Here is a 25,192-nt window from a genome sequence, read left to right on the forward strand (position 1 = left end):
GGGACAGTAACACTGCCTGTGCTTTCAGCATCATAGTTGTTTAGGAGCTAAGAGATAATTGTTTTTTTTATTTTTTATTGTTTTTTGGAGACAGAGTCTCACTCTGTCGCCAGGTTGGAATGCAGTGGCGTGATCTTGCCTCACTGCAACCTCTACCTCCCGGGTTCAAGTGATTCTCCTGCCTCAGCCTCCCAAGTAGCTGGGGCTATAGGCGCCTGCCATCAAGCCCAGCTAATTTTTGTATTTTTAGTAGAGATGGGGTTTCACCATGTTGGGCAGATGGACTCCATCTCTTGACCTCATGATCCACCTGCCTTGGTCTCCCGAAGTTCTGGTATTACAGGTGTGAGCCACTGTTCCCGGCCAGGGATAAGTGTTTTAATCTGACTTCTTAAAGTTGTTTTTATTCCATATTATTCTTTTGTTTCATTCTTCGTGTTTCTGAAGCTTCAGGGCTTTACTATGAAAAGGCTTTAATACATTTATTTTGCAATGAATGGTTTTCTTAGAAAGCATAGCCTTAAGATGGTAAGGATTTTGGTCTATTTAGAATACATTTATTGAGCATTTACTTTCTGTCAGGACACGCACATATAATGACAGACTTTTTTACACCATTTCATTTAGTTCACTACTGTCCTTTTGGCTTCCCTGGGGGCCACATTGGAAGAAGAATTGTCTTGGATCACACATAAAATATGCTAACACTAACATAGCTGGAAAAAGGGTCCATGCATAATTTTAATGATATCTGCCACCACAAATAAGCAAAAATGTCCTTGCATTCAAGAGGTTGGACATGGGAGAATTTTAGTCCTAACAACAATCCTTTGAGGTTAGGTAGAGCCAGGATTTGAACCCTGAGCTGCCCAATTCTAAAACTTGTACCCTGAATACTGTGCAACACAGTTTTCCTAGTATTTTAATAGGGTTTACAGTTCATGTATCTGTTCCAGGAGAAAATATGTAGGGTTATTGACAAAGCTAGCTTTAACAATCACACTTCAATAGTTAACCTCAACTTTTTATATGTTAGATTATGAAGATAACAGATTATATTCAAGGTAAAAATTACATTAATACACTCTTGAAAACATTGCAGACACTGAATGTTAGTCTTTTTTCCTCCAATTTTTATAAATTGTAATAAAGTACACATCAAATTTATCTTTTTTTTTTTTGGAGACGAGTTTCGCTCTTGTTGCCCAGGCTGGGGTGCAGTGGTGTGATTGCGGCTCCCTGCAACCTCCACCTCCGGGGTCCCGTCTCAGCCTCCCAAGTAGCTGGGGCTACAGGCACCCACCACCTCACCTGGCTAATTTTTGTATTTTTAGTAGAGGCAGGGTTTCTCCATGTTGGTCAGGCTGGTCTCCAACTTCTGACCTTCAGGTGATCTGCTCACCTTGGCCTACCAAAGTGCTGGGATTACTGGCCACTGCACCTGACCCTTTGATCATTTTTGAATCTGGGTTGTTGTTGTGTTTTAGGAGTTCTTGATAAATTGTGATATATCCCTTATGAGATATATAATTTGCAGATATTTTTTCTCATTCTATGAGTTGCCTGAATTCTTGATTACTGTCTTCTGATGCACAATTTTTTTTTTTTTTTTTTTTAAAAGAGACAGTGTCTTGCTCTGTTGCCTGAACTGGACTTAAACTCTTGGACTCAAGCAATTCTCCTGCCTCAGCCTCCCAAGTAGCTGGGATTATAGCCATATGCCATAATGCCTGGCTATGTACAAAATTTTTACATTTTCATGAAATCCTGTTTTCATGAAATTTGTTTTTCTTTTGTTGCCTGTGTCTTTGGTTTTAGATCTAAGGAATCACTGCCAACTCCAGTGTCATGAAGGTTTTGCACTGTTTTCTTCTAAGAGTTTTATAGTTTTAGATATCACATTTAGGTCTTTCTTCCATTTTGAGTTAGTTTTTGTGGGTGGTGGTAGGTAGGGGTCCAACTTCATTCTTTTGCATGTGGATAGTTTTCCTGGAACGATTTGTTGAAATGACTGTTTTTCTCTCATTGAATAGTCTTCACAACTTTGTCAAAAATCATTGTACTGTGGAGGTGAGGGTTTATTTCTGGCCTTTTTCCGTTTCATTGGTCCACGTTTGTCATTATGCTGGTACACTGAATTGATCACTATAGCTTTTTAGTGAGTCCTCCAGCTTTACTGCTGTTCTTTTAAGATTGCTTTGGTTGTTCCAGAATGCAATCCCTTGGGAACCAATATGAACCATAGGATGGTTTTTGATATCTTAACAATACTAAATCTTTAAAACCATGAACGTGGGATTTGTTTCCATATATCTGTGTCAGCTTCAGTGTCTTCTTAAATGCTTTGTTACAGATTGCTCGCTGTAAGCAGCTCATCTGTGATCCCAGCTATGTAAAAGATCGGGTAGAAAAAGTGGGCCAGGTGATCAGAGTTATTTGCATCCTCAGCCACCCCATCAAGAACACCAATGATGCCAACTCCTGCCAGATCATTATTCCACAGAACCAAGTCAATCGAAAGTCAGGTGAGGTTTGAAGACCAGGAGATGTTCGTAGATTTTTTTAAGATATTATTTGCTTTGTGTTTTATTTCAAATTGTGTATGCTCTATTAGTGAACAGACTTTGGTTTACATATGAGGGGGAAAATGTCATCCTTGTACCACTTCCCGGTCCTGCAGCATTGTGTTGACAGGGACAGGTTCAACTTGGAGCCAGCCCTAGATTTGTGTCCATCATCTGTAGAATGAACAGACTGGGCTAGGTGAACCCTGAGGCTCCCAGCTCTGACTAACAGTAGGTGCCTATAGAGGACACTACAGTTACTTGGATGAGTAGTATACAGACCAAGTCTAATTGAGAATTCTATCTAATGCCAACTCAGAAGTGGTTTATGTGGATTCTGCAATTTAACGTTACTTTAGTAAGTCAAAGAGGACATCAGTACTAAATACATCCTTTCTTAGCCATTCAAAACCTTTCCAAGTAGTCCAGAATGGAAGAAAAGCCCAGAATAGTTAATATGGTTTGGCAGCTTTTTTCAGTTAGGTATGACAGAGCTGTTAGGAGATCTCATTCCAAAGTTCAGCAGTTTGCGACCACATAAATTCTTAATCTCTAGTAAGTTAAAAGAAATGCCTATTGTTAACTATTTGTGTATTTTACAACTCTGTGATCATTTAGAACTTTAAGTGTAGAAGATCTTGCCTATTAAGTCACTGTAATTCACACCCACATATGGTTGGCACCTGAGTGTGCTGGGCCCCAGATGGACACACTTGAGCAGTGAGCTGGTGGTGTTTGTTTCTAGATATCTATGTCTGCATGATCTCCTCTGCGCACAATGTGGCGGCACAAGGGAAGTATATCGCCATAGTTAGTACCACTGTGGAAACCAAGGAGCCTGAAAAGGAAATCAGACCAGCTTTGGAGCTCTTGGAACCAATTGAACAGAAGTGAGTTGTGTTCTTTTCTATCTGCCAGGATGCAAACTGAGGCCTTTGATTGTGGTTCCACGGTGGGAGGAATGTGAGGGCAAGGCAGGTGGCCGTTGGCTGCTCTGTGGGTCATACATACCTCAGAATTTCAGGCAGAGCCAGGGTTAGGTGTGGAACCAGCTCATCTGACTCAGTTCTCTCTCCCTCCAGATTTATTAGCATCAGCGACCTCCTGGTACCAAAAGACTTGGGAACAGAAAGCCAGGTGAGTATGGAGGTGTGAGAGGATACGGGCAGGTTCACTGGAAGGTATCCCTCCACAGTCTTAAGTCTTTGTAATTTTTGTTTTCAGATCTTTATTTCCCGCACATATGATGCTACCACTCATTTCGAGACAACATGTGATGACATTAAAAACATCTATAAGAGGATGACAGGATCAGAGTTTGACTTTGAGGAAATGAAGCGCAAGAAAAACGACATCTATGGGGAAGACTAACAGCAGTACATGTTATTATCCAGTTAGGACAAATTTACAATGCGGCAAATAATGCATATGATATGAAATCAGTATTGTAAGGCCTGCTTTTGTAATCAAAGTGGAGAATGAAGAGCGCTGTGCCAGTAAATACTCCCCCCCCTCCATCTTTCTAATATTATGTATTAACTTGTTTTCGTGGAGTGGCTATTCAGAATTGGCAGTTACCATATTCTGTTCAATTAACCAAACTGGCTTTCTTTTTTCTAGTGGAGGATCAGTTGTAAACATTGGGATACTGATACTGAGACAGTATTTGTATGTTTAATCAGTGTAGCCTTTGCAGTTACGTGCTGCTGCTCAAGAGCTGGATCCATACAGGTTGTGTGCCATCTGTCCTCTTGACATTGAGGAGATTCCAAATTGAATATTCCACGGTTTGGGACGGCATCCAGAAGTTTTCCCTGTGACTTTATATTTTGTATTATGTCAAGTGTTATGGCAGGGTCCAAATAGCATAGCCACAAATTTGGTTTACCTGGGCATAATATTCTAACCAAACTCCAGACATAGGGAGTCATGTGGAGAAAGCCCGAATGTGGTGTTTCGATCTAATAAAGTTGATGAGGGAAAAGGGGAGAGGAAGCGAACATAAAGCGGGTACAGTGTAGAGAGCATCTTTTGTCTCAGGCGTGGCTTCATCAATGGACCAAGCTGCAATGCAGTATCGACTTGACAGAGCCTCTACTTCTGTCTCAAAATGGCTCCAAATGATTTCTGTACTGCAAAATAAAGCCAAATTCTGGAAACCACTTTCCTTTATGTGTCCTGATTGCCAGGGTCACAGCTGCTGTGCTTCCTTCAGTAGCACTGGAGTCAATGCCAGTCAGAAGGTGCTGAGCAGTGGAGAGCGTGGGCGTCTCCTGATCTGGATGGATTACAGCCGGTCCTGTTGTCTGGCATCCCTGTGAGTACACCTCAAGTTTTATTCTTGACACAGTGCAATTACTAGACTCTGATAATCTCGGTTTAGGAAAAACATTTTTGTGGACAAAATGCAGGTTACAGTGTTTGATTTTGCTTATAGCAGCAATTGTAAGGGAGTAAGTGAATCGTCAGGGAGAATAGGTACTTTATAGTTTTCCTGTAATTGAAATGGTAAAGTGTGAGCCTTACTGCAGATGCTGTTTACCACAGATAAAGACTGACTCTTATGTGGAGACAAAGGTAGATGATGTGTTAAGAGGAACTAGGGTGGTGATTTAGATTGTTACTCAGATTGCCACAGTGATTATCTTACAGCTTCTCAACTTCCCACAGCTGTTTTGGGGTGGATCCTTCTGTTGTAGGGGCCGGTCTGTGCATTGTAGGGTAGGGTTGATTATCGCAGCATCTCTGGCCTCCACACACTAGATGCCAACAGGAGCATCCTGGAATGACAACTGAAAATGTCTCCAGATGTCACTGAGTGTCCACTGCTTTATCTGTATGATCAAATTATCTTAAGTTCCAGCACGCCTTTCTCTCCTCTTCCCATGCAAAGGCCCAAGCTGGGTTAGTAATAAGTGAAAATTTAAAATCTTATTATTCATTTAACGTATTTACTGAATACCTTGTGTGCCAGGCCCCAGTGGAGACAAAGATAGTTACTGGGAGAACTCAGTTTGGGGAACACATGATACGGTTTGGTTGAGTGTTAGTACAGTTACAGAAAAGGCAGCGTGAACTGAGAAAGACAGCCTTGTGGGTGTTGGAAGGCTTTTCAGCAAGGGGAGGTGGGCATTATTAGGCCCAATTTGAAAGGTGTGTATTTCAGGAAGGTAGGTGTTGGCAAGCGTGTAACCGCTTACTTGTCTTAATTCACTGTACTGGATAGTTAACAGTCCCCTTACTAGATTCTTGTCCTTGGGGAAAAAATAAAATTCGGGTTCTATTAACAATTAAAACTCCAATAAAGCTCTTTTATTTAGGTAGGAATAATAAAAACCAACTTAATGACATCTGAAAGAAGTTTCGCTGTAAAGGCCAGGTGAAACTGCCATTAACTTGCTCAGTGTACTTCACCTTGGGAGGGAAAACACCAGAAACAGAACAGGCCAGGCCCGAAAGACAGTAGTGGTTTCCTCTGGAAGCTTATAAACCACTCCAGATGAGCTCAATTTCTGTTATAAAAATCATTGCAGAAAGAGATTTTTAGTTGTCTTTATTTAAAAAATGAAACAAATTAGTTACAAAACCCTTTGCTCCAAATACATACCACGTATCTTACAAATGTTTTTTGCTTGGTTTTGAGTTTTTACTGTAGAAATTTCAATATCATAAATAAATGATTATTTCTTTCTCAAAGCTGATTTTTGTAGTGTAGTATTTACAAAAACCGTAAGTGAAAATGGATAGTTTATAAATTTGTACCATTTAGGAAAAAATGTCTTAAGTTTATGTAGTGTTGTTTGTATACCAGCAAATAAAACCATTTGAGATAGTTTTTATAAGGGTGTTAAGACCATAATGTGCATCATATGCCTTTCTGACATTAGCATGCAAAAACAAAACTATCTGTTAAAATAGACTTATTTTTGCTCCAACTAAGTAAATGTAAAATTTGTGTTTTTAATATTAAGCTCAATAGCTTAGAAGGCATCTTGTTTAAAATGAAAATAATTTAAAAGAGTATCTAGCACTGCAACCTAAAGCTGACAGACAACTACAGTGCACTGTGACGTCACGTATTTCAGCAAAATATCAAAGAAGGAAAACTTTCCAAGTTGCAGAACACTGATTTTCCAAATATAAGACCGTTCACATGTGTCTTCATACGTTTTCCAAAGGAAAAGGAAAACAGTAATTTTTTGTTGGCATCATCCATGTCCAGGTAGGCTGTAGTTAAGTCACCTGAAGACACACAAAATTGGTAAGAACTTAAAATAATATGACCAAGAAATATTTTATAAGCCAGATGCTCTCTGTAATGGGGGAAACTCCCGTGTATTCTACGGTTATGTTATGGCAATCCAAGTTCACAATAAGTGACAATGTGCACCATTTAGATAAAATGGATGATTTTAATAGGTTGGTTACTTCATTTAGTGATAATTCAGGAATTCCTATTCATGCCAAACAGCGATTCCACCACTAAATACTTGATAGTGTGAAATATAAACAGTTTCCCAACAGTTTCCCTTAGACATGAATGTCAGTATTTGCCAATCAACAACTCCAATTCACCTGGGAAAGTTACATAAAAAGTGTTCTTACCAATAGCTACTCCTAAATGGAGCTGCTACTTTTTGTATATTTTCTATAAAGTTATTTACATCTGTAACAAGGATTCCACTATTTTCAAAGATTTCTCTGGGGATAGTAGGCTTGTCTGTAATAAAAAAAAATTTGGTTAATATAATTAATGTATTTGTACATAGCAGGACTTAGTTTTTTTAAAAAGGATCTCTGGAACTCCCTAGTGTGGGAGTAGGGGGACAAAAGGTGTTAGATTCCAAGCTAAGAAAAAATTTAAAGCTTTCTGAATAGATGCCTCCATCGGGGGTGGTAGGGAAAGTGCTGGAAAAAAAAAAAAAAATCCCTGAAAAATGACTGTAGTTCTTTATGTAAATTTTTAATTTTTTGAAATAGGGTCTTGTTCTGTCACCCAGGCAACAGTGCAATGGTGTGATGATGGCTCACTGCAGCCTCCACCTTTACGGCCCAGGCTCAAGCTATCCTTTTGCCTTAATGAGTAGCTGGGACTATGGGCACACATCACCACACCTGCTAATTTTTAAATGTTTTGTAGAGATGGGGGCTTGCTAAGTTGCCCAGGCTAGCCTTGAATTCCTAGGCTCAGTGATCCACCTGCCTCAGTCTCCCAAAGTGCTGGTATTACAGATGTGAGCCACCGTGCCTGGCTGCCCCATAAATTTTTTAAAAGCAACCTCTGCCTCTGGGGTTCAAGCCATTCTCTTGCCTCAGCTTCCCAAGTAGCTGGGACTACAGGCATGAACCACCAAGCCTGGCTAGTTTTTGTATTTTTAGTAGAGATGGGGTTTTCACCATGCTAGCCTCAAGTGATCTGCTCACCTTGGCCTCCCAAAGGGCTGGGATTACAGGCATGAGCCATTGCACCTGGCCCCAGTATTAATTAAAAAACAAAAACATATGGTACAACTATACTGTGAGTATTATAAGTAATCTAGAGCTGATTTACATATATAGGATGATTGTGTAGTTATCTGCAAAATACTACATTTTATATAAGGTCTTCAGCATCAGAGTTGAGTGACTCTGGTATCCATGGGAAACCAAGCCATTTAGATATCTGATGAATAGTATCAGGTATCTAAATGGACATCCCTAGAGCTGACCAATTTTGGCATTAACTGAGTAAAATGAGCCTGTGACTTACCTGTCAGGAAGACAGCAAACCTGGCATTGATATGCTGAATTTGCAGGTTTAGCAAACATTTCAGAACTTCCGCTTTTGTTGATGATCGAGAGTCACAGTGGTGATAATGAAGCAATTCAATGATATTTGCACTCTGAAATGACTTCAATATTATGTTCTTTTTATGTGCAGTGGAATCCACTCTGAAAGATACACAGGAATATTAAAATGTTAATTTTCAGTTGTTTTATTCTTAGGACTTTTTCTTGCCTTCGGTCTAACCATTCAAACTTGAGATCCTCTGCCTTTCTTGTTTGCCTCTTTAAAGATGGAATCTTGCTCTGTTGCCCAGGCTGGAGTCACTGGCATGATCTTGGCTCGCTGCAACCTCCACCTCTGGGGTTCAAACGATTCTTCTGCCTCAGCCTCCCAAGTAGCTGGGACTACAGTCACGTGCTACCATGCCCAGCTAATTTTTGTATTTTCAGTAGAGACGGAGTTTCACCACATTGGCCAGTTTGGTCTCGAACTCCCTCATGATCTGTCTGCCTCAGCCTCCCAAAATGCAGCGATTACAGACTTGAGCCACCACACCCAGCCTGATGTTTTTTCATGACACACTTTGGTTGTCTCAAAACATCAAAACTGTACCTACTCCTTTTGTAAATGTGGATTTTCATCATGGACCTCATTCTAAGAGGGACATTACGCATCTACCTATGACCAATCAATCAAGCCATGTGGCTTGGCAAGCCTCCCATGAATTTCTAGTGGGCCTTACTGCATTGTGTACTTGCAGAGCAATGCAACTCTGCTCCTCATGCCTTGTGGACAGATAATCACCAACTTCATTGAAATTAAGTAGTAGTCAGAATTTTCTTGTTTTCTTGCCTCCCTGAAAAAACCCTATCAGTAGGAGAATGTGTTAACTTGGTACGTTTAAATATTTAGCATCTGTCTCTGCTCTTGACTCCATCTCCCTAGTCCTCATCGCTTACATTCTTATGCTTGTTGGAGAAAACTCAAATCACCCATTCCCATAACCCTAGTAATAATCACTCTTACATCATGATGAATGAATTTCCTTTCACTTTTTCCTATATACATTTTTTATATGATTAACATCATACTGAACATAACTATGTGATACCAACTTTTATGCTATCCTTATTTCTATGAATAGAAGCTTTTTATATGTTTCTATTTGTTGTGTAAGGTTTGGGTGACACTAGTTTGTATCCACATATCTCCATATCTTCCTCCTAAAGATGGAAGTGAGGTGGTTTCTGCAATTACTGATAATCACCTAGAATTCTGGGTAAATTCCACAAAAGATCAAAGGATATGAAGAGTTTTCATTAATGCATAATGATAATGCCAGAGTGGTGTAATTCGAAGAGCATATTACAGTGCCAACAGCAGTGAGTATGGCCACACACCACATAATGCCAGGCCATTATGAGACATATGAGATGGTGGTCTCATAAAATTATAATACTGTGTTTTTACTGTACCTTTTCTGTGTTTAGACATACAAATACTTAACACTGCATTAACTGCCTACAGTATTTAGACGTACAGGGTTGCAGCCTAGGAGCAGGCTCTACCATGTAAGTTTGTGTTAAGTACACTCTGTTTGCACACAGACAAGACTGACTAATGACATTTCTCAGGCTGTATCCCCATCCTTAAGTGACATGTGACTTTAAAGCCCTGGAAGTGCTAGATTAATTTATGCTGATTAATTTTATAGGTGTGCTGTGGTACATCAGAGCCTTAAATATGCTTCTCTATTTACTACATTGACATTTTCCCCTACAGTGCTAGTTATTGAAGTCCTCTGTGAACTGGTCATACCCTTGACCTGCTGAAGCCTTTGCACCCTCCTTTCCTGCCAAGGAAACCTGTGCTCTTTCTCTCTTTTGTTAGTTCTACTTCCAAGAGAAAACCTTTCCGAAACTCTGTGCATGGGAGCTTCTTTCCTTCAAGTCATGCGCAGCTAGCAGTGGTTCTGTCATTCTGGGACTGAAACCCAGCTTGAAACTTACTTGTTTGACTTGGTCGTGTTGTTGCCCACTCGGTGCCTCAATTCCGCATCATCAGAGTAAGGGCTTGCTACCCGCCTCCTAGGGCTGAAGTCTGAGTGTAAAGCATCATAACAGATGGAAAGCACCTGTCAGTGCCTGAAATCCTCATTTCACAAGGGCTTGTCAGGTCTGCTTTTCCAACTGGTCCTGCCTGTGAGCATGTGGAGGAACCTCTCAGCCCCAGCTCTCTTCAGCCAAGAAATCAAACACATTTTTTTTCTTTTACAAATTAAAGCTTTAGATTTAGGGAAGTGTGGCTATTTATCAGCCTCCTCTTTTAGGGTACAATTGAATTAAGGACAGATTATGGTCTTAATTTTTCCATTCTCCTCAAAATAGTGGTAACTTATAAATATTTTTTCAGTTTGTAGTAATAGGGCTTAAATAGAACAATATGGACATTGTGTGACTGCTAAGTTTGACTCCCTTACTTTTGTTAGTCTAGAGAAGTACGTGCCTCGTGCTGCTGGTTATGGCGATAGCACGTAGCTTCCTTCACTGAACACAGAGCCAGCAGCCCTCACGCTCTTTACTGATGAAGGCCACTTCCACTGCAGCACTATGCTAGAGCCCATGGAACATGTGGTGTTTCTCTTTCCCCTAGCGGGTCAGGAAGAACTGTACACACAGCAAGTCCTTACCTTTCATCTTCTTTTAGCTTTTTGCTTTCCCTATAGTGAAGCAGCCACTTCCATCTTCCATTTCCATTTCCATTTAGTTTTTCCAGGATTTTGATGATTTCCTTCAGTTGAACTACAAAACAGAATCAACGTAGATGACAATTTTAGGTAGGGTATTTTTGGTTCATGCAAAGCCCAGTGATCATTTGTAAAACAAGAAAAAAACAGACAAAGACCCGTGGTTGAGGGCACACCATCACTGTCACTTCTATGGGTGGGCAGCATCCTGCTCTCAACAAGCCCCTCAACCTAGTCCCACCTGCTCACACTATGGTGGGAGATAACGGGGTAGACATGAACACAGTGCAGTGGTCACCAGTAACTGGAATTCTGTGTACAAATTGTGTGACACAAGGGAAGCAGGAGGCCCAGATGCAGTAGAGAAATGGGAGGCCAAAGTTCTAAATACAGAAGCTACATTTTTTTTTTTTTTTGAGACATTGTTTCAGGTCTGTCACCCAGGCTGGAGTGGCACAATCTCAGATGCAGTAGAGAAATAGGAGGCCAAAGTTCTAAATACAGAAGCTACATTTTTTTTTTTTTTTTTTTTTTTTTGAGACATTGTTTCAGGTCTGTCACCCAGGCTGGAGTGGCACAATCTCAGCTCACTACAGCCTCCACCCCCCGGGGCTCAAATAATCCTCCATCCTTAGCTGGGACTACAGATACAGACCACCACACCTGACTAGTATTTCTATTTTTTTGTAGAAATGAGGCCTCACTATGTTGCCCAGGCTGACCTTGAACTCCTGAGCTCAAGGGATCCTCCTGCCTCAGCCTCCCAAAGTGTTGGGATTACCGGCGTGAGCCTACAAATATTTAAAATCCGTTTGTGTAGAAGTCACGCTGGTTAAGGTGCATGCTGTTTTGATCTAGAAGTGGTATCACGTCCAGTGTGATCAGAGCTGAGGTAGGCTTTACACATAAAAGTGCCCTGAAAGAAGTCAATTACCAGTTTTCAAGCAGATGATTAAATAAGATGACTTAGTAGCCATTTTTTAGATTTTTGTGATATCAAGATGGTATGGGTGATGACATCAGAAATGGAGACGATTTTAAGCAAAAAATTTAATATGGAGCTGATCTGACTTGGCAAGTGAAGGGACTAAATGTAATACAATCCTGAATTTTTATGACTAGGAGCTTAGCCACACTACAGAGGGAGGGAACATAGAAGCAAGTGTGGTGATCGTTAGAAGAGGGTGAAGTGCTGCTGAGAGAATGACTGTCTGAAACAGCACAGCAGAGAGCTGAAGTATGCACTCAATGGGGGCAACTGATACTCTTTAGAGTTGCTCATTTCTTTTGGATGAAACAGTATTTAGGTCACTAGGTGAGAAGTCGATTTGACTAGACTTCAAAGAAACAGGAAAAGAAAATAAAGACCAACCTAGTGTTAAGGCTTCTAGTATCTTGTCATCAGATATCACAAAGCCTCCTGCATGGAACAGCTCTTGGTAGGTGTGATCGAGAACATCTCCAGGGCCGTCTACTCCAACAAAAACGACACTGGGCAGATGCTTCAGCTTCAGCAAAGAAGGAATCTGCATGACATGAAAAGGACCCCTTTGAAGAGAGACTCACCGGGCATGTTTTCTTAGACACTCCCTTGCTTTTCTATCCAAGAGACTGACGGTTCAGGAGCAGCTGAAAATACTTTATCCTGGATTACTGACTGGTCATTCTGCCCTGCATGAGGCATATTAACTGAGCTCTTCACCAGGGCCTGCAAACTCATCAAAATTAGTTCATAAAAAAGGTCAACTCCCAAAGGGGGATAATAATATATCAGGAAGGAAGAGTACACATCTGAGGTTGTGGGGACTGAAAAGTAACCAGTCAGGTCACCTCACCTCACTGTCATTTGTCTCCAGCTTCCCGACGGTGCCAGCACCGATGACTGCCTGCTGACAATGGCAAGTTTATGCACCCAGCCTTTGTCCATAGTTGGACAAGCAATCCTTTCAATTCACTGGTAAATATGATGATGAGAAAATGTCTTTTAAGGCAAGATTTCACTGTGAGCCATCAAGTGATGCCGATTTATCTTAGGTGAAAAGATTTAGCACTTTTTGACCTAAGTCTCAGTTAACATGAAATGTTTTAACTATCTGCCCTACAAATACCTTGGTAATATTGCAGTATTCTATAGTATACTATCTTACCACTTAAAGGCCCGATGGCAGTCTGTAGGCTTCTCTTCTACATACAAAAAGAGTGATGAGTCTGATCATTATGGAACAACTTACGTGCCTGGAATACATTTGTTTGTAAGAAAGGTATTTCCAACCTACCTGATGCAAATGTGATGATATATCTTCATTTCGGATGATGACGATGAGTGTATCATTCTCTTTATGGAAAGCCTGACAAAAGTGCTGAGGCTCAATCTCTGTATGGCCTCCTTTCCTCAGAAGGTTCTGAAAGATTTCAAATAGCCATGATTAAAATGAAAGAGACTTCCATAGAACTACTTGTGTAGTTTATTAGAATAATGAAAAGCATTATGGCCTAAGAAGGCAACCACAAATGACAATTTGTCTTATTACTAAATAAGCACATTTTACATATAAATGACTTAGGTTTTATTAACAACTGGATTTAGAAGATTATTTCAAAAGTAAGTAAAAGTATCAAAGGCTGATTTTATTTTAGAATGTCAGAATAATCTAAATAAATGAGTTTCATCTGCTTCAAGGGATGAGCTACCTTGAGAATACCAGGTATTTACTTTTAAAATGCTACCTCTAGTCAAAGCATTTCTAGAGCTTAAAAAAACAATACCCATAATACCCATGTATTTATCCTTAATAGGGAGTGATTTCAGAGTCAACAGTCCCTTGGTTCTACATCTCAGAGTAAGATAGGTGATGCAGTTTAACCGGAATGTGATTGTGTGGTGCCAGCCACTACAGTGCAGTCCAGTACAATAAACATACAGAATGGCTCCCTAATAATCTAGACTGGGAGGGTTAAGTTTGTATAATTAAATAAATTCTCTTACCCTACCCTTCCTTGTGATTTTGATACTTCTTGAGACATGCATGGTATCACTCTGTCACGCAGGCTGGAGTGCAGTGACACAAATATAAGTCACTGCAGCTTTGACCTGGGCTCAAGCGATCCTCCCACCTCCGCCTCCCAGGTAGCTAGAACTACAAGTGCACACCACCATGCCTGGCTTTTTTTTTTTTGGTAGAAATGGATGTCTATTTTGCTCAGACTGGCCCCAAGCAGTCCTCTTACCTCAGCCTCCCAAAGTGCTAGGATTCTAGGCATGAGCCACTGCACCCGGCCTTGACATTGAGTATCTTACCTGGCTGATGGATTCTGGATTTCTGTTATGCCCAGAAGATTGTCTGACTGTCACTTATATCCTTCATAAAAGTGAAGTGTTACTTTGATCTGTTTCCCTTGGATCTTTTTTTTTTTTTTTGAGATGTTGTCTTGCTCTGTCACTCAGGCTGGAGTGCAGTGGTGCGATCTCAGCTCACTGCAACCAATCTCCACCTCCTGGGTTTAAGCACTTCACCTCCCTCAGTCTCCCGAGTAGCAGGGATTCCAGGCACCCGCCACCACGCCTGGCTTTTGTTATTTTTAGTAGAGATGGGTTTCAATCATGTTGGCCAGGCTGGTCTCAAACTTGACCTCAAGCAATCTGCCTGCCTCGGCCTCCCAAAGTGCTGGGATTACAGGCATGAGCCACCATGCCCAGCTTCCTTGGATCTTTAAACAACTCAAATTTTGACTATTTCAATTTATCATTCAAAATATAGGGTTGATTTTCAAAAAAACTGTTATGAAATTTAACAGAGCTTGCTGAAATATCTAAGCATAAATCTCTAGCCTTCATTTATTTGACTAATAAATTATTTGAAGGAATATATTTCCATCAACTCCTGTGGTGGTGTGGGCTATTCTGTCACACACTCAGACTTCAATAGTAGTGAAGGGTCTACAGATCTGTCCTAGTGGGCCTAACATCCCATTACTAATTAATGCTTCAAGATTCTCCAGGACAAAAGGATTATGCAGAATATGTTTGTAAGCTTTTAAAAACATTTTGGGCCAGGCATGGTGGTTCATGCCTGTAATCCCTGCACTTTGGGATGCCAAGGTGGGAGGATTGCTTGAGGCCAGGAATTCAAGACCACCCTTGGCAACATATTGAGACTCCACCTCTATTAAATTAAATTAAAATATAAAATAAAAGCATTTTATTCTTGATAGTACATTACTCAAGTTTATTTTGGAATGTGTCCACTTTTTCAGTTGACAAGTAGCTTTTGCCTTTGCACATTTGTTATTTTCTGTTGTAAATAGTGACCATGTGATAAAATATTATGAAACAATACATTCCAGAGAAGCACTCCGGTAATGGAGTTTGAGAGCAGCCTGGCCAACGTGGTGAAACCCCATCTCTACTAAAAATACAAAAATTAACCAGATGTGGTGGCGTGCACCTGTAATCCCAGCAACTTGGGAGGCTGAGGCAGGAGAATTACTTGAAACCAGAAGGCAGAGGTTGCAGTGAGCCAAGATTGCACCACTGCACTCCAGCCTGGGTGACAGAGTAAGACTTGTTTTCAAAAAAAACAAAAACAAAAACAAAAGTACTCCTGCTATGAATAAAACTGAGCATTACTATGATCTCTCTTCTTCATGAAAATCCTATTACTTGATCTGGAAAGGAAGTGAGAACTAAGATTACCGCTCTGTTGTGGAGTCACTCTGTCAGCCAGGCTGGAGCACAGTGGCTGCAATCTCGGCTTACTACAATCTTCATTTCCGGAGTTCAAGTGAGTCTCCTGCCTCGGCCTCCCCAGTACCTGGGATTACAAGTGCTTGCTGCCATGCCCAGCTAATTTTTTATTTTTAGTAGAGGAGATGGGGTTTCACTATGTTGGCCAGGCTGGTTTCGAACTCCTGACCTCAGGTGATCTACCTGCCTTGGTCTCCCAAAGTGCTGGGATTACAGGTGTGAGCCACTGTGCTCTGTTGCTTTCTGAGAAGATGGAAGCTAGAAGAAACCAAGTATTTTGCTCACTGCATCCAAATACGTACATGGCCATGATGCTAACTTGGCTGATTCCAGAGTCACTCTATCTCGTGTCAGGGTATAGGATACAGAATTAACCAAATAAAGTTAACCTTAATTCAAGGTACAATAAAAAAATTAAACTGATTTCCAGATTGCTTTTGGAGGCTGGGTACCTTCAGAGAGATTGAAGAGCGTGACTGCCATTCAACATCTTTTCAACTACAGTGCTGCTGACTGAAATGGCAAGCAACTTGGAGCAAAGGCAACAGAGGAAATACAAAACCAAATCTGGCAACCATTCATTAAGAACCTTGGAGAACAAAAAGAACTTCAGCTGGGGAAGAAGAATACAATTGGGCTAAAGAGCAGATTCCACAAATTTGGAAAAAACATTTACAGTCATATTTAGGAGCCATCTTGTAGAAGAACAATGTGGGTGACTTTAGCAGCAATGGAGTTTCACGTTAAGGCCAGTGACTCATTTTATCAATCTGTTCTCCATCTGCTAAGAGATCGCTCTAAAATGCAAATATGATGCTGCTTGTTTCTTAAAAGAAGTTCTAAAATGCTTCACAACCAGTTACAGGTTTTAAAAAATCCTTCCCTACTCCAGGTGCTTTACTTGAAAAACAAACAAACCTTTAAAAAGATCTTTTAAAAAAACTATCTCTGGCAAGGTCAACTGCCCTCAGTGCATCCTCATGGCACCTGCATCACACTTACCATCACTTTCATTTTACATTTATTTGTGTGACTTTTTAATTAGTGTTTTCCTTGTCCCATTAGACTCTAAGAATCATAACAAAAAGGCAACATCCCCCCCACCTGCACATGTTGGGGCTCTGAGGTAGATACAAAACAGGACTGCTGGCATCTGAATGGAGCTTTCTGCTGCAAGGGTGGGGGAGGGCAGCTGGCCCCCCTCAGGTCAGGGAGTTTGGGAAGGTCAGGGTGAGTGCCTCAGTGAGGGGTCTCATTGTACCTGGGGTTGGGAGGAGGATGGGGGAGGGGAACCCGGGAGTGACAATAACTCAATACATTGAGGATAACAGAGTCAACCTTCTCAGAGAAGGGAGCTCCATACATGGAGAAAGTGGCGAGCACAAACTTGGCAGTACCGGACTAGAATTGGGGATGAGTGTGAACCCCTCTGTTTTTGCTTTTTATACACAAATACAGATGTAGACATATGTATGTACGTATGTATACTTCTTGGCTCTATGTGCTGAGAGGACCTAGAAGCAAAGACACCCATGGTACTGAGTTCATTCACCCAGTCCCTAGGTGGTGAAAACATGCTGTTCTTCACTAAAGAGTCAGCTTGTTAGAGAAATGCTTGACTTCAAGGCTGGGGAAAGGAAAATACAAGATAAGCCTGGAACATTATGTTACATCCCAAAGTAAAGAAGTGCCCAAAGAATTATGGGGAATTGTCAAAAGGACACAGAAGCCAACTTTAAGGGACACCTACTGGCTGGGTCTGGGACATTCTAAGTGTTAAAATAATTAAGAAACAGATAACTCTTTAAGTAAAACAAAATGGGTCATGGTCCACAGTGATATAGATAAGCAAAAGAATAGATAAATGGAAAAGAAGGGAAAGCTCTAGAGCAGAATGCAGTAATAAATGCAGACAGAACTTCAGTATCACTGTTTGGCAATCATCACAGTAATAACAGACTGAGATAGGAATCATCAACCCATGTTCAACTTAGTGGCTACAAGTCTGATAAGGAATAGGATTTCATAGTCTCAAGTATCTCCCGACTTATTAAGTTCAACATACTTAAGTTTACATTGGAGAAACCTGGCAGAAACCATCTTAACAGAGTGAGAAAGTTAATATACCAGTAAGGAGAGAAATCAACGTTGGGTGCCTCCTGATACAACGAATGCATTGAGAAGAGCCCTACATGACATCTACGTGAGTATTCACATCTAAAATGCCTAAGTCACAAAGAAACAACATGAACACAAATGGAAGGAAACTCTACCAAATAACTGGCCTACAGTCTTCAAAACTGCCAAGGTCACAAAAGACAAGGAGTAACAGAGGGACTATACCAGACTGAAGACATGACAATTCTATACACCTAGGATCCTGGACCTGCAATGAGGTTGATGGAGATGGTCACATTAACATGATATTAACTTCCTGATTTATAAGATTGTTCTGTGGCTAAAAAAATGAGTATCCTTGCACTCAGGTAATACACATTTAAGTATTTGCAAACACATTTACAAATGGTTCAGAAATGTCAGTATTGGGGTATCTAGGTAAAGGGCACTATTTCTGCAAACTTTATAAAAATTTATAATTATTAAAAACAAGTTTTAAAAAATGCTGTCTATACCCCAAATAGAAGAAAAATAAATTCTGAAAGGATAAAACAACGAAGTTAATGGTGAATCAAGACAGGTTCTGGCTCTGCCCATGCCAGAATTTCACCATGGTTTCATTATTTAAATTTAAGGACTATGTAACTCCATGTACTCACCATAACATCAGCTATCCTAACATTCAAATTAAAAGAAAAATATAAGGCCGGGCACAGTGGCTCACCCCTATAATCCCAGCACTTTGGGAAGCCGAGGCGGGCGGATCACGAGGTCAGAGATCGAGACCATCCTGGCCAACATGGTGAAACCCCGTCTCTACTAAAATTACAAAAAATTAGCTGGGCGTGGTGATGTACGCCTATAGTCCTAGCTACTCTGGAGGCTGATGCAGGAGAATTGCTTGAACCCAGGAGGCGGAGACTGCTGTAAGCCTAGACTGCGTCACGGTACCACAGCCTGGTCAACAGTGTGAGACTCTGTCTCAAAAAACAAACAAACAAACAAACAAAAAAAAAAAAAAAAGAAAAGAAAAAGAATATATCCAAAATAAAAAGAGGTCTACTTGACTATTCATACTCTGGAGGAACACAGGTAATAATACTTTTTGAAAAAATCTGTATTTTAACATTGTAGTGTGTATTTACGTTTGAAGTAGGGCCATGTCTACAATGGTAACTTTTTTGTGAAAAAAAATTAGTCATTGCCCCAATTCTGGAACATAATACTAATTTTCAAATACAGTACGAATGGCAGATCCTGCAGGAAACATTCAGTATGCAGACAGACTAGGCTGTGAAACTGAAATACCATGTCATACCATGATTTCTTTTTGATGGCAAACATGCTAAATTTCTTATCTGTAGAACAAACTAAAACCAGAAAGCAATTAAAATAACATGTAAGCCACGGCCGGCACTTTACCTTTGTTCTTACAAAGAATGATTTGTCTTCTGTTTCGACAACGTAGAACAGGAAGGTACTTTTACAAGCCTCTTTCACAACACTTCTTAGTCTGACATGCAAACTGGTGCACAAGTCTGTGATGATGTCTTCATAGGAGGCTGCCCGTCCTGGGAAAGGCGGATACATCTCATGAGCAGTGGCTTCTCCAGAAGCATCATTTAACTCTTTGTCTTGGAAAACAGCTTGGCTGCTATTCATCATCACCTTGTTGAATTCGGCATACTCATCGAGAATAAGTGAAATATTTCGAGATTCCTTCAACGTACTGTTATATTTCAGTTTGTTGAGGTGGAATGAAACAGTCTGAGTTCTTTGAGAATTTGTAAGATCTCTATTGTGACTACATCTCTCTCTCCAAGAGGAAGAGCTGTCCAGATTGCTGGCTGTGTGGCCTCTCCTGGGCTGCCCCTGTGGTCTGGGATCTGACTCCACAACTGTTATCAGAAGGGGGCTCCTGCTCCTAGGTGCAGGATGCAGAATTGGGGCCTCAGATATTTTTGTCAAAGGAAAAGCACCAATGGAGCTCTGGGTAGGTAACTCCTTTGGAAAGACACTGGTGGAGGAGGCAGAATGCTGAGAATCCCCATTCTTTATGGTCTGTTTTAGTTTATGTGCAAAACGCAGATACTCCAGGTCTAAAGTGTTCTGGGTGAGGTCGTCTGCCACTTGCCAAGTGCTTGTCCATGAGCTGAGCAGGCCACAGCTTGCAGATAAACTTGGGTGTCTCCTCAGGCTGTGTGAAGTTCTTGTGGTGTCTTTGAGCTCTTTTGTTACAGAAAAGTTGGCATAAGTCCTGAGGACCCCACGGACATCTCGGATTTGGACATAATGCGGCACACACTTCTCTTCTCTCTTTATCCCTGTGGTCCAGTGTCTGGGGGGGAGGCTCGTCTCCATGCCTGGAGCCCGGCTAGAGCAGCCCCAGTCCTCCTGGTGCTGGTTGTGGATTTTCAATGACGATTCATAGCCATCTGTGGCAACATCTTCTTTTTTCCTGGTGTAACTACCTCTTAAAGCATAAGAATCCTCCAAATTGAATTTGGGATTTTTATAATCACCAAGCGGGTCCAGATCAGAATCTCCAGAAAGCAGTTCACAGTGCATGTTGGAATTTATACTGACCTCTGCATCTCTGCCTAGGGTTTCAGAGCCAGCCTCAGCCTTGAGCCCCTCCTCACTGCTCTCGATTTCTATGTGCTCTGTGGATACTCTACAAACAGAAGTGTCAAAAGATTCTGAAACGAAGGAGGCCAAAGGCTCTTTACTGAGATTTTCCCTGGTGTCTGCCGTATTTTGGTAGAGACCAGCACAAAGGGAGAAAACGCCAACATTCAGCAGCTCCTTTGTTTCACATGTTGACACATTTGGCAGTGTGTGCATGGCTTCGCCTTCACCTTTTAGAGATGCGGTGTTGGACTGAGGGCCATCAGTGCCTAGACCTGTGGTTTCTTTGGGTAACTCAGCTTCAGTTTCACCATTCTTAAGCAAACTAGCCATTCTGACTGCTGGTATTTCCTTTGCCTGAAACCCAGGCTCTACACTTATTGGTCTCACATAATGGGTTAATGTACCACTGTCTGAGGAAGAACCAAGTGCTGGGACCACTGAGCACACGCATCCCTGCATAGAATAAGCGCCATCAACTGAAGCAGCTTTCGAGGACTTCACCTGTGGATAAATGCCTTCATCTGCTTTCAAATCACTATTAAAGAGATTTTTCTGACTTTTAGGGCTAGTCTGCTGTTTTACTGACACATTCACTGTAACACTTGGTGCAGCTGTGGAAACCAATGTGCCAGACAAAGACTTATTTTCAGTAACATGTCTAGGACCAAATGGAGGTTCACTGGACTCCAAGACAAAATGTTTCAGGTCCAAATTTCTGTTCTCTACACTAATTGGCTGCAACAGATTTCCTGATTTTACCAGTTTTTCAGGACTAGGACTGAAGTCACCTCTGTATTCAGCAGCTGAGGCAGGCTGGTTTAACTCCCTACCACAGCACTGCACCTTTCCTGAGAAAGATAACTCCTTATCATGCTCACTTGAGACAATTTCCTCAGTTACTTTACCAGGAAGGGTTGGTCTACGTTTTCCTCCTGGTTGATCAGTTATTATTAGAGGCATTTCAGCAGAGACCTGCATTTGTTGTACCTGGGTAAAATTACCTTGCCCCACTGGATGGGTAGGACCAACAAAAAAATTTTCTGTTATGCCTGTATCTTCTGACTTACGCTGGGAGACTCTGTTGCTCTTCTCACACTGTGTACCATGAAGTTTTAAAATGCATGGGGTCACAGCCTGATATGGTCGTGTCTCTTTAACTGGTACTGGAGGGTCAGGACTAGAAGCTGGTGATACTTCCTCAATTAAGGGATCAAAGGGAAAATCAGAGGTCACATTAATTTCCTCTGCAATCTCAAGGGTGCAATTTTCTTTTGAAAGTATTAAAGTAACTGGTTGTAAATTATCCCCTTTTTTGTCTTTATTTTCTACTGGTTCTTCTGCCACTGTAGGATATATCGACTCATAATCAGCAGAATTCACTTCTCTGTTTTCTGTGAGAGCCACCTCTTCTGGATTACCTATTTCCTCAGCTACATCCTGATGTTCTAAATTTGAGAATGGGGGCTCCTGAAGTTGCTCTATTTCGCCAGCTGGCAATTCTTCTCTGGGACTTGTAGGTGGTGATACTGTCAGCGCTAAGTCAATGTCAGAATCTTCCTCTGGTAACTCTAGGCTGACCTCTCTATTCACAGACAGGTTTGTTTGTTTGATAAATACTGAATCAAATGCTTTGAAATTCATCTTCTCAATGTTTGGACCATTCTTGTCATTCTTCCTTAGTTCCAAAGAGTCAGCTGATGTGTAGCATCCTGATGAAATACGGTTAAGTGAACACTGCTTTCCCAAGGAGGGAAAGGGTGATGATGAGTCAACTTCAACTTGCGTCAGTTCTAGAAGTCCTTCTGAAGATAGGCCAAGGAGACTCCGAGTCCGTGAAAGGAAATCCTGAGTGCATCTCACTTCTTCACTGGGTAGCGGATAACTAGAACTTTTAACTAATGATAATGCCTCCATTACCATTGCTTTATCAGACGATAGTGAGACTGGAAGAGGCATCTCTTTCTGTAACGAACACATTTCTTTATCAAGTGTCTCTCCACCTACTGAGGAGGCACAAAGGTAGTCAGTGCCTTTCTGTCCTGCCACTGCTAGAGAGGGAACGTCCCTAAGGCCTTGTGTTTGTGTTTTATCCAAGGTGGATACAGGTTGTGTAAGGCTTGCAGCAGGTGATACTTGCTTAATCAACTCATTATTAAAGTTTGTAGGTTCATCAGCTGTATTTACAACTTCTGTCTGTATTGGTACATGTGCTGTTTTTTCAAAGGGGAGAGTAACTGGCTCCAGATTAATCATTACATACTCCATATTATCATCTTTTCTTTCCAAGGAAGGCTGACATTCATTGTTTACGGGGCTGCTATGCTGGATACAGTCCTGTAAAGCACCTGTTTTTGTCTGTGTGGGTGCATCAAGAACATCCACTTTGTCTTCAAGGGTGCTGTACGCAGAGCTATGACACATCACTGGCTGACTACCAGTCCCATCATATGTCCTGGTGAATGCGGCTTGAGTAACAGTGCCACTATAAGAAGGAGCTCTTGTGCTATCCAGTGGCTGAAAAATTTCTTCTTCACTAGGAACAGAAGGTCCATTAGTTTGTGTAGTTCCAATACCAGAAAGCACAAGATTAGAAGTCTCCAGTTTATCTGATTCTTGTTTAGCTTCTTCCCCCATTACCTGAAATTACCAAAGTAAAAAAAAAAAATCAGTCACGTAAATGTTTTTAAACGATTACATATGTGAAGAACAGAAAAGACAAAAATTAATTTTAGTTTGTGAATGTTCTTTTGAATCTTCTAATCTATAAGAATGTCACAGGGTACAAATCAAGCAACTCCCTCTTTTGAAGCAGGCTTAAAATATCCCCCAATGGGATTTGTTTTTAAAATCATACACAGAGAAGAGCTCCGGAACTTTCTTAACTGTGAAGCTTTTTTTTTTTTTTTTTTAATGAGCTTTTTGGAAGAAAAATAGCTAGACCACTGACAATTTAAAAGACTTGAAATGCAGCCTGTTTGCTGATTAGCACCACTTAATCCAGAAATGTTGCACTAGAGAAAAAGCACTAAATTTTGTTTTTAATAAATGAGATTAGATTTTTTTTTTTTTTTTTTTTTTTTTTAGACAGTCTTGCTCTTTCACCAGGCTGGCATGATCTCAGCTCACTGCAACCTCTTCCCGGGTTCAAGTGATTCCCCTGCCTCAGCCTCCCCAGTAGCTGGGATTACAGGTATGCGCCACCATGCCCAACCAATTTTGGTACTTTTTAGTAGAGACAGGGTTGAACTACGTTGGCCAGGATGTTTTTTTTTTTTAAGACAGGGTCTTATTTTATCACCCAGGCTGGAGTGCAGCTGAGTGATCGGCTCACTGTAACCTGTGCCTCCCGGGTTCCAGTGACTCTGCCTCAGCCTCCTGAGTAGCTGGGCTTACAGGCGCATGCCACCATGCTAGACTAATTTTTGTATTTTTAGTAGAGATAGGTTTCATGTTGGCCAGGCTGGTCTTGAACTCCTGACCTCAAGTGATCCACCCACGCTGACCTCCCCCAAAGTGCTGGGATTACAGGTGTGAGTCACTGTGGCCAGCCTAAAAGATAATTTTTAAAAAGCAAAGAATGTTTTTAACATCAGTTTTCAATTAGACCGTAAGTGCACCATTATCTGAAACTTTCCCATGAGGCAACAAGGTAAACTGATTACTACCCGCTGTACTCAGAGTACACTGATTCTTGTACATAAAGGCCCCTCATCCCTTAGCTATCTTCTTTGCACAAAACTGGAGATACTTCCTTTCTCATTTTAATACCTCCTATTCTACAGGGCAACTGAAAATTTATCAATGTGGTTTGCATTCATAAACTGAACTAATGGGACTGACTGAAACAGTAGCAACCAGGATTTAGGTTAAACATTAGCAGAGCTATCATCTCAGGACAGTTCTGAGAACCTCATCAGCAGGTTGGTGTTTTTTGTTTTATTTACAGCCATGGTCTTGTCCAGGATAGGATAAAATGAACTGATTATACAACTCACCATACCCCTGTAACGCTGGGACCACCGTGTTCACAAACTGCATGCCATGTCTTGTAGCATACATACTGGAAGTCAGGAACTGTGTTCCAAATCTCTTGTTAAAAACATATCTGTCTTAGGTGGGGTGTGGCGTCTCACACCTGTAATCTCAGCACTCTCGGAGGTCAAGGCAGGCAGATCACTTTAGGCTCAGAAATTTGAGACCAGCCTGGCCAACACCATGAAGTATCGCCTCTACTAAAAAAACAAAACTTAGCCGGGCATGGTGGTGTGTTCCTGTAGTCCCAGCTACCTGGGAGGCTGAGGCAGGAGAATCACTTGAACCCAGGAGGCGGAGGTTGCAGTGAGCCAGGACTGCACCACTGCACTGCCACCTGGGCGACAGAGCAAGACTCTGTCTCAGAAAACCAAACCAAACCAACCAAACAAAAAATTTCTGGTTGAGGGCAGTGGTTCACACCTGTAATCCCAGCATTCTGGGAGGCTGAGGCAGGTGGACTGCCTGAGGTCAGGAATTCTAGACCAACCTGACCAACATGGTGAAACTCTGTCTCTGTTAAAAACACAAAAATGAGCTGGGTGTGGTGGTGCACATCTGTAGTCCAAGCTACCTGGGAGGCTGAGGCA

The 25,192-nt window shown here is 41.3% G+C and overlaps 2 protein-coding genes across 20 annotated transcripts in view; one reads left to right on the forward strand and one right to left on the reverse strand.

Annotated features, from left to right (window-relative positions):
- GDI2 (GDP dissociation inhibitor 2) overlaps nucleotides 1–4,726 on the forward strand; it is a 44,706-nt gene extending 39,980 nt beyond the window's left edge. For all 4 annotated transcript variants that reach the window (XM_002750019.7, XM_078329362.1, XM_035306737.3 and 1 more), the window contains exons 8-11: nucleotides 2,354–2,525; nucleotides 3,310–3,454; nucleotides 3,647–3,701; nucleotides 3,789–4,726. In XM_002750019.7, the coding sequence (XP_002750065.1) occupies nucleotides 2,354–2,525; nucleotides 3,310–3,454; nucleotides 3,647–3,701; nucleotides 3,789–3,935 (519 nt within the window). In that variant the 3' untranslated portion in view covers nucleotides 3,936–4,726. The remainder of the gene's footprint in view (nucleotides 1–2,353; nucleotides 2,526–3,309; nucleotides 3,455–3,646; nucleotides 3,702–3,788) is intronic.
- A 1,374-nt stretch (nucleotides 4,727–6,100) lies between these two features.
- Nucleotides 6,101–25,192, reverse strand: part of TASOR2 (transcription activation suppressor family member 2) — an 85,520-nt gene continuing 66,428 nt past the window's right edge. For 12 of the 16 annotated variants that reach the window (XM_078329345.1, XM_078329344.1, XM_078329342.1 and 9 more), the window contains 7 exons: nucleotides 19,362–23,207; nucleotides 13,354–13,479; nucleotides 12,450–12,603; nucleotides 11,021–11,132; nucleotides 8,314–8,495; nucleotides 7,170–7,284; nucleotides 6,101–6,806 (listed from right to left, as the gene is read on the reverse strand). In XM_078329345.1, the coding sequence (XP_078185471.1) occupies nucleotides 6,803–6,806; nucleotides 7,170–7,284; nucleotides 8,314–8,495; nucleotides 11,021–11,132; nucleotides 12,450–12,603; nucleotides 13,354–13,479; nucleotides 19,362–23,207 (4,539 nt within the window). In that variant the 3' untranslated portion in view covers nucleotides 6,101–6,802. Of the gene's footprint in view, nucleotides 6,807–7,165; nucleotides 7,285–8,313; nucleotides 8,496–10,340; nucleotides 10,531–11,020; nucleotides 11,133–12,449; nucleotides 12,604–13,353; nucleotides 13,480–19,361; nucleotides 23,208–25,192 lie in introns of those variants that run through there. The other 4 variants (XR_013519471.1, XR_013519469.1, XR_013519470.1 and 1 more) reach the window with 3 other exon arrangements.

Source organism: Callithrix jacchus, chromosome 7 (genome assembly GCF_049354715.1).
Source record: "Callithrix jacchus isolate 240 chromosome 7, calJac240_pri, whole genome shotgun sequence".
NCBI lineage: Eukaryota > Metazoa > Chordata > Mammalia > Primates > Cebidae > Callithrix > Callithrix jacchus.